General features: G+C 69.3%; 5 protein-coding genes across 5 annotated transcripts; 2 read left to right on the top strand and 3 right to left on the bottom strand.

The window, feature by feature from the left end:
• Positions 1-532: 532 nt before the first annotated feature.
• Positions 533-1,621, bottom strand: AURANDRAFT_22987 (hypothetical protein; the record flags this gene model as incomplete). Its single annotated transcript, XM_009036800.1, has 1 exon — positions 533-1,621. A coding segment is annotated over one exon (1,089 nt), but the record flags the coding sequence as incomplete, so codon positions are not given.
• Positions 1,622-5,612: 3,991 nt separating this feature from the next.
• Positions 5,613-6,212, bottom strand: AURANDRAFT_58864 (hypothetical protein; the record flags this gene model as incomplete). The annotated part of the gene is made up of 1 exon (XM_009036799.1): positions 5,613-6,212. One exon carries the CDS (start codon positions 6,210-6,212, stop codon positions 5,613-5,615), a length of 600 nt encoding a protein of 199 aa, XP_009035047.1.
• Positions 6,213-7,302: 1,090 nt separating this feature from the next.
• Positions 7,303-8,331, top strand: FNR1 (hypothetical protein; the record flags this gene model as incomplete). The annotated part of the gene is made up of 1 exon (XM_009036844.1): positions 7,303-8,331. One exon carries the CDS (start codon positions 7,303-7,305, stop codon positions 8,329-8,331), a length of 1,029 nt encoding a protein of 342 aa, XP_009035092.1.
• A 261-nt stretch (positions 8,332-8,592) lies between these two features.
• On the bottom strand, positions 8,593-10,366 carry AURANDRAFT_53007 (hypothetical protein; the record flags this gene model as incomplete). Its single annotated transcript, XM_009036798.1, has 2 exons — positions 8,593-9,401; positions 9,513-10,366. 2 exons carry the CDS (start codon positions 10,332-10,334, stop codon positions 8,607-8,609), a joined length of 1,617 nt encoding a protein of 538 aa, XP_009035046.1.
• A 785-nt stretch (positions 10,367-11,151) lies between these two features.
• AURANDRAFT_62854 (expressed protein) lies at positions 11,152-12,018 on the top strand (the record flags this gene model as incomplete). The annotated part of the gene is made up of 1 exon (XM_009036845.1): positions 11,152-12,018. One exon carries the CDS (start codon positions 11,152-11,154, stop codon positions 12,016-12,018), a length of 867 nt encoding a protein of 288 aa, XP_009035093.1.
• Between the last annotated feature and the right edge of the window lie 322 nt (positions 12,019-12,340).

Below are 12,340 nucleotides of genomic sequence, written 5' to 3'. Positions count from 1 at the left end.
AGCCGCGGACGCCGCCCGCCGGGCCCGGCGCCGCGCCGCCGGAGACGCCGCGCGATATCGCCGCGTCGTCCGCGTCCTCCTTGCGGAGCCGCGCGTCGACGTTGTACTCCTTCTCGAGGCGGAGCTCGAGCTCGCGGACGCGGAACTCGGCCTTCTCCCCCGCGGCCTGCTTCTCCTTGGCCAGGAGCTCGTTCTTCGCCGCGAGCGACGCCTGGTCCGCGACCGTCTCCTCCATCTTCGCCTCGACCTCGGCCATGAGCTCGCCCGCCTGCACCAAGAGCGTCTCCTTCTCGTGGAGCAGGTTCGTCAGGTCCCGCGCCTCCTTGGCGCAGCGCTTCGACTCGGCCCGCTCCTCGGCGAGCTCCTCCGTGAGCGACGCGATCTTCTGCTGGAGGTCCAAAATCTGCGCGACGGATTCCGCGTCGCCGGCGCCGCCGCCGGCGCCCGCGGGCGCCGCGGCGCCCGCGCCGGAGCCGTCGCCGACCTGGAGCTCGAGGGCCGCGATGTAGGTCGACTGCATGTCGATGGCGGCCTCGGCCTTGTGGAGCAGCGCCGTGAGCTCCTCGACGGACTTGCGCTCGTTGACCTTGGGCTTGTTCTTGACGGCCTTGGCGCGCTGGCCGAAGCGCAGCGTCGACAGCGTCTCGAAGGAGTTCTCCGTCGACGCGCTGCAGGCGACGATCAACGCCGTCTTCGCGTTGCCGCCGAGCGAGTCCTGGAGCATGCGCGTGAGCTTGGAATCGCGGTAGGGCACGTGCGCCTTCTTGTCGTCCGTGAGCGCGTTGATGACTTGGCCCAGGGCGCTCAGCGACTTGTTGATGGTCTTGGCCTCCTCGAGCTGCTGGCCCGCGGCGTGCGTCTTCCGCACCATCTCCGACCCCGCCAAATCCACGAGCACCAATTTGCCGACGCGCGTCGCGTCCGTCTCCGTGTTCTTCTGCTGCACGGTGCAACTCAGCACGGAGTGGGACCGGCTCGAGCCCTCGTTCATGCCCGTCGCCGCCGTCGCGCGGCTCCGGTGGCCGAGGTGCATGCATTTGAGTAGTTCGGACTCGCACGTGACGAACGTCTCCGTGCAGCCCGCGACGTAGATGCCGGAGTTGGGGTCCTCGCGGATCTGCAGGTTCGTCTTCTTCTGGCCGAAGGTGTCGAGCAGGTCCCGGATGCGCTCGAGGTAGATCTCGACGAAGCTCACCTTGATCGCGAACTCGATCTCGCCCGGCGCCTCGGCGACGCCCGCGAAGAGCGCGGCCGCGGCCCGCGGGATGATGCCCCGCGTGACGGGGTCCCCGATGTCCGCGCCCTCCATGGTGTGCGTCTTCCCGCTCGCCGTCTGGCCGTAGGCGAAGATCGTCGCGTTGTAGCCGCCGAGCACCGAGTTCACGCTGTCGCTGACGCGGACGCCGTCGAAGACCTGCTGCTGCGTCGCGTCGAGGTCGAAGACCTTGTCGAAGGCGAAGTTGTGGACCTCGCCGGCGTGGGTCAGGGCCGCGCGGGACCCGTCGGTCGTGATCGTCACGACGCCGCCGTGGTCCGTGTCGCGCTTCGACAGCGGCCGGATGCGGCAGTAGACGCTCACGTTCGCGTTGTCCTTGGCCGCCGGCGCCTTTCTCGCCGACATGGCGCGACGCGCGGGCCCGCTCACCGGGCGCCGGAGGCCGGGAACGCCGCGGCGGCCGAGGACCACCACCAGGCTGCCCGCCGCCGACGACAAACTTCAAAAAAAAAAAAGCATTTATTTTTTCATCATCCGGATCCCCGGCGCGGGCGCTCTGGAGACCGGGGGGCAATACGATTCAAGCACGACTTTGGAACGAGTGGCTCTGAGCTTTTGTCCGAAGCCCTTCATTATTTTTGTTGCAGAGATACTTTTGAACGAGTGGCTCTGGGGCGTCGCCCCAGGTCCGAAAATGCATCAAAAGTGCTGCAACAAAAATCGGGTGGCCAGGAAACTTTGCCCCGACGTCTCTCGGACAATAAGATCTTGTTTGAATGGTGTTGCCCCCCGGTCTGGATCTCTCTGGGCGGAGAAGCTCAGTATTAAGCAGAGACGAGATGCGATGCATATGCCGTCCGGCGCGCACCGCGGCGCCGGTCCGTGCCGGGAGAGGGGCGACCGGCCGTCAGCCGAGCATGGCCTCGAACCAGGCCGCGTTGTCGCGGACGAGGAAGGACGTGTAGGAGAGGAGCAGGAGCGCCTGCTCGCCGGAGAGGGACATCTGCGTGAACGTGTCGTAGGCGGGGAAGTTGGCGAAGCCGCCCTTGCCGTCGGCCGCGTCGGCGACGGCCTGCTTGACGTCCTCGTTCGCGAGCGCGGCGACGAAATTCGCCGCGACGGTCGGGATCGCGAACATGCAGAAGCCGAGGCGCACGGCGCGGCCGCCGACGACGCCGTGGGCCGCGTTCGCGACCGTCTCCAGCGTCGCGTCGGCGATGGCGCCGCCGCCCGCGGCGAGGCTGTCCTGGAGCTGCGCGGCGAACGCCGGGAAGTCCTCGGGCCGGAAGACCTGTGTGGAAATCAAATCTTCAATATGACTTCAATGTGTGCGTATTTGAAAGGTTCGACGCAAGCTCTTCGGCTTTGCTTCGAGAACTCGACGAGAGCGATCGATCCGTCCAAAAATCAGCCGAATCGACTTCGATTTGGCCGAGCTAGAGAGGTTTGAAGTTTTGCTGGACGCGTCCATTCCACTGGTTGATTTCCACACAGCGGAAGACCTGGATCGAGGAGTAGTCCGTGCCCACGGCGACGTCGATGACCGACGGCGCGTCCTCGACGAAGATGCCGAAGAGCGCGGGGATGTTCGCGTCGATGTCCGACGCGGTGGGCGCGCGCGCGGCCGGGTCCCACCTGGGCAGGACAAGAGTGCGAAATTCCCAACTTCAAAGGCTCCTCTCTCGGCCATTTTCCACTCGTTTCGGCTGATTTTTGGACGAGCGATCATCTCTCGGAGCGCTCTCGAAGCGTGGGTGCTGTTTCCGAAACGCGCGCGCGCGGAACACTCACGTTGAAGCGACGTTGAATCACTCTTGTCCTGCCCCGGGTCCCACGCGGCGCGGTCCGCCAAGGGCGTCAGCGTGTTCGCGAAGACGACGACGCGCTCGAGCCCGCGCTGGAGCAACGGGATGAGGCCGTTGTTCTCCAGCACGCCGCCGTCGCCCGTGTAGAAGAGCCGCGCGGACTCGGCCGGCGCGTCCGGCGCGTAGGCGTACTCCTCGCTCAGCGTGACGCCTAAAAGCTCCGGCGACTCGTTCGCGAACCACGCCGCGGGCGCCATGGAGCTCATGGCCGCGGCGCGCTGCACCGTCGCGCCGTCCTTGGGCGCGAGCACCGCGAGCTCGCCGCTGCGCTGGCCCGGCGCGAGGGACCCGTTGCGCAGCGGGACGTCCGCGCCGTAGGCGTAGGCCGAGAAGAGGCCGCCGACGCGGACCGCGTCCGTCGCGGTGACGCAGTGGTCGTCGTCGTCGCAGCCGTCCTGCGAGTTGTAGGTCACGGTCGACGTGTAGGGGTTGCCGCTGTAGATGGGCGTGTGCTGGACGATCGTGAAGGACCGGTTGTGCCGCGCGTAGGGGGACAGGGCCACGGGCCCGAGCAGCGTCCCCGACGAGATGGGGAAGGGCACCGCGTCGAGGCGCCGCGGCCAGACGAAGGGGTAGGCCGCGAGGTTCGGCGACCGCGCGCGCGCGTCCTCCGCGGCCTTGGCGCTCAGCGCCGCGCGGCTCTTGGACGCGATCCCCCGCGGCCGGAAGATGGCCTCGTCGACGACCTCCTCCCAGACCGTGCTGAAGAGCTCCTCCTTGTCGAAGATGTCGCCCGCGGCCTTGGCCACGACCTCGCCGATGAAGTTGTAGGTCGTCGCGTCGGCCATGCAGCCCGCGGGCAGGTCCGCGAGGTACTCCAGCGTCAGGTTCGAGGGGGGCGCGTAGGGGCCTGGGCAGGAACACGGTGATTCGACGTCGCGAAGAAATACGTCCGCTTCGAGACCGTTCCGAGCGACGATTGCGAGTGTTCCGCGCGCGCGCGTTCCGGAAAAAAACACGTACGCTTCGAGAGACGATCGCTCGTCCAAAGATCAGCCGAAACGAAACCGGCCGAGAGAGACGTCGGGCATGTCGCGCCCCGTTCCCGCCCCGGTGGGGGCAGAGCAGCGCGGCCTCGTCGTCGCTCTGGTCGTAGGCGAGCGCGGAGACGAACCACGACCCGCCCGAGACGCCGGACATGTACTTGATCTTCGACAGCAGGCCGAGGGCCTCGAGGGCCTGGGCGACGCCCACGGACGCCGCGTAGGACCGCGTGCCGCCGCCGGAGAAGGCGACGCCGACGGACGGCTTCGAGGCGACGGCCTCGACGTCGTCCTCGGGCCAGGCGTAGGCCGTGCCCGCGTTCTGCCAGACCTGCGCGCGCGGCGTCCGGGAGGACTTCGGGGGGGACGCCGCGCGGCGCCGTCGCGTTGAGCTCGAAGGACGCGGAGCATTTTTTGAAGTCGATGTCGGCCGAGTCGTCGTGGTCGCAGAGGCTCGCGACGCCGCGCGACGCGCAGCAGGCCGTGGCGCAGGAGTCGAGCGGGCTGTCGACCTCGTGGCACGAGTCCGTCGACGCGCAGTACTCGCAGACGTGCCTACGGGAGGGCGGGTCGCTTTTCTCGCGGGATCTGGCGCCGGGCGTCCTCGCAGCTCCGCGCGCGTGTGATCCAGGCACGCCTCGGCCGACTCGATGTCCTCGCAGGTCGCGGCGCCCGGCGTGTTCTCGCAGCGCTCGACGTCGAGGTCGCTCGCGTTCTTCGCGTCGCACGTGCTCAGCGGCGACTTCGACGCGCAGCACTTGTCCGCGCACGTGTTGAAGTAGGAGTCGACCTCGTGGCAGACCTGCGGCGCGACTCACGTGCTCAGCGGCGACAGGGACGCGCAGCACTTGTCCGCGCGGGCCACGCACCTGCTCCGAGGCGCACCACTCGCACGTGTGGACGCCGAGCGCCTCGTGGTCCGTGCAGTTCGTCGCGCCTTTGATGTCCTGGCACCTGACACGTGCATCATTATGTGTGTTAGCCGCGGCGCAGGGAGGAATCGAAGGGAGGGAGGATCAAAGGGAAGGGCTAGGGTAGTGGAGCATTATGTGTCGGCCGCGGCGCGGGACGCCGGCGCGGCGCCCGAAGAGGACCCCGGCCGCGCGGGCTGCCAGGCAGGCGACGATGCACGTCCTCATCGTGGGCACGATCCGACCACACGTCTTATCGAATTCTTATCGAGGAGTGTGGGCACCTCAAGATGGCAGCACTCACAAAAACTCGTGCTACATTGAACGTAACGTCCAGACTTCAAGGTTGGGAAGATGCACTTTTTGGGCTTCGAGCGGCCGGGCCGGGGGCGCGCCGATGGGCGCAGATGGGCGCGGATGGGCGCGCTGAGGCGGTCTTCGCGGAGAGACGAGTGGTCCCGCGTCGCCGCCTCCGCCCGGCGGGACTTCGACGAGGACGTCGACGTCGACGCCGGGGCGCCCCGCATGGCCGAAGGCACTGCGCGCCGCCTCCCCCGCAAAAGACGTGGACTAGGTCCGGTTTAGCCTGGCCGCGCCGCCCGCCGGCGGGCGCGGCCCCGCGCGCGCGGCCGCGCGCCTAGTGGCCGAAGGCCTCGAGGACGTCGGCGACCTTGGAGAGGTCGGCGGCGGCCGTGGCCTTGGCCTTGAGGGCCGTGGCGCTCTTCTTGGCCGCGTAGAACTCCGCGGACCGCGCGACGCGCTTCTCCTCCATCTTCGCGATGAGCGCCTCGTGCTTCCAGCCGAACTCGGACGCGAGGCGCGCGAGGACCGTGAAGCGGCGCCCGGGCTTGAGGCGGAGGACCTTGAGGGCCTCGGGGACGACCATCTTCTTCATCTTGTCGTAGGGCGGCGGCACGCCCTCGAAGCACTGGAGCCGCGCGAGCGCCTGCTGCCCGCGGTGCGTCTTGTGCGGCAGCATGCCGCGCACCGTGCGCCAGAGCATGCGCGCCGGCGAGCGGTAGTGGATGGGGCCCCGCTTCGGGTTCGTGTTCGTGCGCTTCTTGAGGAACGCCGTGAACTTGACCTTGTTGCGCACGAGCGACCCGGACACGCAGAGCTGCTCGCAGCGCACGACGACGACCTTCTGGCCGCAGAGCAGCTCCTTGGCGATGATGCTCGCCAGGCGGCCGAGCATGTGCGTCCGGCCGTCCACGAGGACGCTGTCCTGGAAGACCATGGTGGCTGACCTAAACGGGGGTTCGGGCGGTACGGCGTCCGGCGTTCCGGCGCGTCCGCGCGAAAGGGCAAGGGGGGCGGGGCGGGGCGTCCGCCGCGACCGCCGCCGCCGCGCCGACGTCGAACCGATGAAGCGCAGCAAACGCCCGCGACCGCGTCCCCTCCGTTCCCGGCGCGACGCTCCCGCGGAGGAGGTCGTCGGCGCCGAGGCGATCGGCGACGGCGAATCGGCGCGGCGTGCTGCGCAGCTCGTCGGCACCGTCGTCGGGCGGGTTTTCGGTCGCGGCAGGACGTCACCAAATCAATCTCTTCGCGCGTGTAGCGTTCGTATGGACGCGGCCGCGGCACGGTGTCGCTCGACGAGCTCGGCAGCGACGGTCTCTGGGCCTCGCCGATCCCTAGCCGGGGGTCGGTGCGACGATGCCTAAACCGGGGGTCGCGAGGCCATGCACAATGACGCCAAGACCCCATGTCGCAGTGAGGAAGCCGACTGCTGCGCGATCCTGCTCCGTCCGGCGTGTGTCCCCGGTGAAGAACAGGCTGCCCGCCTCCTGGGCTTCGTGCAATTGCGAGAGTCTCGCGTCGACGCGGCCGCGCGCGTGTTTTGCCGAGTCGCCGATCCTCAAGCTCAACCGGCCCGACCACGTTCGTAGCGTTGGGGCCTCGCTCCCTCTTCTCGCAAGGCGGACGCACTCGTTCGCTCATGACGACTGGCGATGAAGGGCTCCGGGTGAAATCGAAACGACGGGCTTCGCAAACACCCCGGCCATGCCTACGTCCAGGCCAGCTCATCAGAGTCCTCGATCTCCCGGCCTACAACCTCGACGCGACGTCACAGCGTGCAGCAGCGTCCACCGCGCGCGCGCGCCCCGCCAACGCCACCTTGCCAGTCAGGCACCGCCTCCCCCTGCGTGCCGAGAGAACGCATCAAGAGAGCTAAAGAACTCTCTGTTTATCCTTTCCCGCAATGCCACCGCTTCAACCACTCGATCCACAGGCCAAAACACACCATGAAGGCCGTCCTCGCCCTCGCCCTCCTCGCCCCGGCCAGCGCCCTCCGCGGCGGCGCCCGCGCGCCCATGCGCGTGTCCATGGACTACGTCAACCCCACGGGCTCCGGCGGCGGCGGCGCCGCGACGGCGTCCACGAGCGACAAAGCCACGATTCTCACCGAGAGCCCGGCGGGCAAGAAGCAGGACTTCCTCGAGGCGTCGCCCTACTGGGACCAGTCCACGGTCCCCGTGAACACCTACAAGAACAAGTCGCCGTACACGACCAAGGTCGTGAGCTGCAAGCGCATTGTCGGCCCCGAGGCGACCGGCGAAACGTGCCACATCATCTTCGACCACCAGGGCAAGATGCCCTACTGGGAGGGCCAGTCCTTCGGCGTCATCGCCGACGGCACGAACCCGAAGAACGGCAAGCCCCACACGGTGCGCCTCTACTCCATCGCCGCGTCCCGCTACGGCGACGACATGACGGGCCAGACGACGTCGCTCTGCGTGCGCCGCGCGACCTACTGGGACCCGGAGATGGGCAAGGACGACCCGGCGAAGAAGGGCGTGTGCTCCAACTTCATCTGCGACTCCAAGCCCGGCGACCCGATCAAGATGACGGGCCCCTCGGGCAAGGTCATGCTCATGCCCGAGGAGAAGGCGGACACGGACTACATCATGGTCGCCACGGGCACGGGCATCGCGCCCTACCGGTCCTTCATCCGCCGCCTCTTCACGGAGACGACGCCCGCCGGCGAGGCCTACAAGGGCACGGCCTGGCTCTTCCTCGGCGTCGCCAACAGCGACGCGCTCCTCTACGACGAGGAGTGGCAGGCGACGCTCGCCAAGTACCCGGACAACTTCAAGCTCGACTACGCGCTCAGCCGCGAGCAGACCAACACCAAGGGCGGCAAGATGTACATCCAGGACAAGGTCGAGGAGTACGCCGACGAGATCTTCGACCGCCTCGGCAAGGGCGCCGTCATGTACTTCTGCGGCCTCAAGGGCATGATGCCCGGCATCCAGGACATGCTCAAGGGCGTCTGCGACAAGAAGGGCCTCGACTACGACGAGTACATCAAGGGCCTCAAGAAGGCGGGCCAGTGGCGCGTCGAGGTCTACTAGGCGCCGTCTCGCCGCCCGCGGGGACCGACACCACCACCGACGCCGCGCTCGCGCTCACAAGTCCGACCCCCACTGACGTCGCGCGCGCTCCCCTCCTAACACATCTTCGTTATGTAATGCGACCTTGATCGCGGCCCGGCGGCCGTGGACGCGGTCAGCCCCCGATACCGATGTCGATCGACTCGGACGCGGGCTGGGCGGCGCCGGACCCGGCCAGCCTCGAGCCGCCCGAGCACCCACTCGCTCGGCCGCCCCCCCCAGCACAACTACAGTTCTTAGCCCGCCTTCTTCTTCTTCTTGCTCGGCGTCGCGTCGCGCGTCTCGCCGGCGAAGAACGCGCGCGCGACCTCGGCGGACGCGGCCGGCTTCGGCCGCTTCGCCGGCGACTTGCGCTTCTTCGACGCCGACGCCGAGATGTCCCGGAGCTCGCCGCTGAAGAAAGCCTGGCACGCGGGCGACATGGGCGCGGCGGCCCGCGGCGACGCCGGCGACGAGGGCGGCGGCGCTCGAGGCCGCGCGGCGGCGGGCTCCGGCTCGACCGAGCGCGCGCCGGGCTCCGGCTTCGCCGCGGGCGGCGCCGGCGCCGGCGCGGCGGCCGGCGGCGCGCCCCGCCGCTCCTGTCGCGCGTCGACGTACGCGTCGAGGCCGATGTCGTCGCCGCCGTCCGGCTCCCGCTTCGCCGCGCCGTCTGGCTCCCGCTTCGCCGCGGGCTCCGGCTCCCGCTTCGCCGCGCCGTCCGGCTCCGGCTTCGCCGCGGGCTCCGGCTCCCGCTTCGCCGGTGGGCTCCGGGCCGGGCCCTTGGCCGGGCTCTTGGAGAAGAAGTCGTCGATGCGCTTCTGGGGCTTGGCCTCGCGGCACTTGCGGAGCCGCGCGACCATCTTGTCGACGCGGTCGCCGTTGAACTCGTGGCCGTCGACGAGGAACGCGCGGAGCGCCGCGTAGTCCGGCGGCGGCGCGTCGACGGTCTCGCCGGCGGCGACGACGGTCGGCGCGAAGAAGAGCGCGCGCGCGGCGCGGAAGTCCCAGCCGTGCGGCGCGACGGGCCGCCCGCCGACCTTGCGGCCGACGCGCTTCGCCGCCTTGGGCGCGGGCGCGGCCTCGTCGCCGTCGCCGCCGTCGTCCGCCGTCGACGACGTGGCGAGCGGCGCGGCCGGCGCGGCCGGCGCGGCCTCGTCGGCGACGACGACGGCGCGCTCGAGGCTTGCGTGGCTCTTCAGAAGCTTCGCGGCCGTCGCGGGCCCGACGCCCGGCACGTGGTCGAGGTAGTCGCAGCCGCACAAAATGCAGAAGTCGACGAACGCCGCCATGGTCCCCAGGCCCCGGGGCCCGAGCTCGCGGAGCGCCGCGGCGAGGTCGATCTCGTACGCGGGCCGCTTCTCCTTGGCGCGCGCGCCCTCGACGTCGAAGAGGTTCTTCACCATCTTCGCCGCGCCGAAGGTCAGCGCGTCCATGTCCTCCGTGACGACGAAGTCGCAGGCGCCGTGCCTAACAAGAGCGACGCACGACGCCTCGGCCTCGCCGGGCGCCTCGACGACGGGCACGCCCATCAGGCGGAGCAGCCGCTTGACGTCGTCGTTGTGCTGCCGCGTCACGCGCGTCGACGCCGACGCCGCCTTGTAGACCTCCTCCGTCGTCGCGCCGGAGTCGGCGTCGCGCGCCCGGGCCAGCTTCTCCTCGGCGGCGCGCTTCGCCTCGCTCCGGCCCTTGAGCGTCTTCCCTTTCAGCTCGGGCGCCGCGCCGTCGAAGACGAAGACGGGCTTCGCGCCGGCCTCGAGCATGCGCAGCGTGCGGTTCGCGAAGCCCTGGAGGTGGCTCGTCGCCTCGCCGCGCGAGTTCGTGAGGTGCGTCGCGTCGCCGCCCGTGCGGATGGCCGCGAGGAACGAGTAGAGGTGCATGGACGCGTCGACGGCGAGGCGCCGGCCCATGTAGTCCTTCAATGAGGTCTCGACGATGGCGCCCGGCGCATTGTCCCGGATGTAGGGGAAGAGGCCTTTTATGCCCATCAGTGATCTGGCCGAAGCCCTATCGCATCGACTTCGGCCTCTTCAGCCGGACTGCACCGTCGGCCCGGCGAACATGCCGCGCGCGTTGCCGACGCGCTCCGGGACGAGTAGATAGAAGAGAGATGCTTCGTTGCTTCTAGGATGGTGCGCTACACCAGGTGGCGGTCTTCGGGGGGGGAGGGGTCGGCGCCTACGGCTTGTCCGCGAGCGCCGAGAGGAGGGCGACGCCGTCGGCGAGGGCCGCGGAGTCCTCCGAGTCGGACGTGTCCGTGTTGTTGATGGACACCGACCCGTCCTTCTTGACGTGGATCTTCGTCGACTTGAACGCGGAGGTCAGGTCCTTCGACAGGGCGCCGGCGGCGAGCTGCGAGTGGCATCCGGGGAGGCGCAGGGCGCGGCGATCTCCGCGGCGTGGCGCTGTGCCATGTGGAGCCTTCCTCATAATGAGAAGAAGGTACGGTTGGCAGAATGGCCACCTCCAGTTTCTCATTGATCCAGAATACGTGCGACCTGTCCTTGAGTTGAGGGCCGTGGACAAGATGTGGATGGATGGGGCCTTAACTGGAGCAGGTCACCGGTCACGGTAGAACTGGAGCAGGACCGGGTGCAACTGGAGCAGGTAGAACTGGAGCAGGTAGGACTGGAGCTGCAGGTAGAGCAGCACCTGGAGAAGGCGCTCCGGTCGTCTGCAGCGGCGCCGCTCAAGGGCACAGACCTGGAGCTGCTCAGCTGCAGCTGGAACCTGGAGCACCCGACCGCGACCGGCGCAAAAACGCTCTCCAAAGCTTCAAAATCCTGCGGCTGCAGCGCGCGCCCAATGGCCGCGGCCTTCGCCTTCTCCCCCACCTTCGACGGCGACAACGGCAACCCGAAGAAGCGGCTGAAGCTGCTCGAGGCCGACGAGGCGCTCGTCGCGGCGCTCGAGGCCGGCGAGAAGGTGCGCTTCGTCGGCAACTCGTCGACGCCGGACGTCGTGCTCTGCACGGCGCGCGAGACCTTCAAGGTCACCAAGGTCGAGTCGAGCAACACGACGATCCTCTGCGCCGGCGGCGCCGGCGGCGGCGCGCCCGTCGTCGCCCGCGGGCTCGCGGACTTCCACTGGGAGGCGCGGAAGGCGGCGCCGCGCCTCGACCTCGCGGCGCTCCTGCCGGCCTACGGCGGCGACGGCGCCGAAGACGCCGCGCCGACGCGCGCGGACCTCGAGTCGACGGCCCAGGCGTCGGCGGCGGAGCTCGACGGCGCGCTCGCGTCGGGCGCGGTCCTCGTCGACGGCTCCGGCCGCCACTTCCACCTCGACGAGGCGCGGCTCCACAAGTGCCTCGACGAGGTGCTCACGGCCGTGTCCCTCCAGGGCTGGCCCGCCGCCGACGTCCCCGCCAAGGCCTGCGCGGCCGACGCCGCGACGCACGGCGCCGACGGCGCCGTCGCCGCGCACTGCCTCCGCCACTTCTCGACGCCCGCCGCGACGCCGGGCCACGTCGCCCTCGACGTGCGCAAGATCGCGCGCTCCGTCGCCGCGTCCCTCTTCGTCGCCACGCCGTCCTACGCCGCCGCGGCCGACCTCCTCTCGGACCTCAAGGACTGCCTCCCCGCGGACGCGCAGCCCGACCTCTCCTGGCTCGACGGCGTCGTCGCCGTCGCCGACGACGGCGCCGTGACCCTCGCGGACGCGCAGGACGCGTGAGGGGTCGCGTAAGAGGTGCGAAGCGTCGGGGCCGCGGCGCTTCGGCGGCGGTTTCGCGGCGCGTTTTCGGCGGCGGTGTCGCGGCGCGTTCGGCGTCTAGAGGCGCGAGACCGCGCTGCTGCGCGTGGTTTCGTGTGTGCCTTTAACAAACACTGTGAAACACCGGATTTTTTCAGGAGCTGCGCGCGCGGGGAAGATGACCGAGTTTGAAGGGGCACCCCAGTTCGGGAAGTACGGGCTCGCGCCGAACTTAAAGGATCGCCAATAAAGGGGCGCCGACGACGGCGGGAAACATGCGAAGTTGAGGTTTCATGTTCCGGAA

Source organism: Aureococcus anophagefferens (genome assembly GCF_000186865.1).
Source record: "Aureococcus anophagefferens unplaced genomic scaffold AURANscaffold_5, whole genome shotgun sequence".
Taxonomy (NCBI): domain Eukaryota; class Pelagophyceae; order Pelagomonadales; family Pelagomonadaceae; genus Aureococcus; species Aureococcus anophagefferens.
The sequence above is the reverse complement of the archived record's forward strand: the minus strand, read 5'-3'. Positions and strand labels throughout refer to the sequence as shown.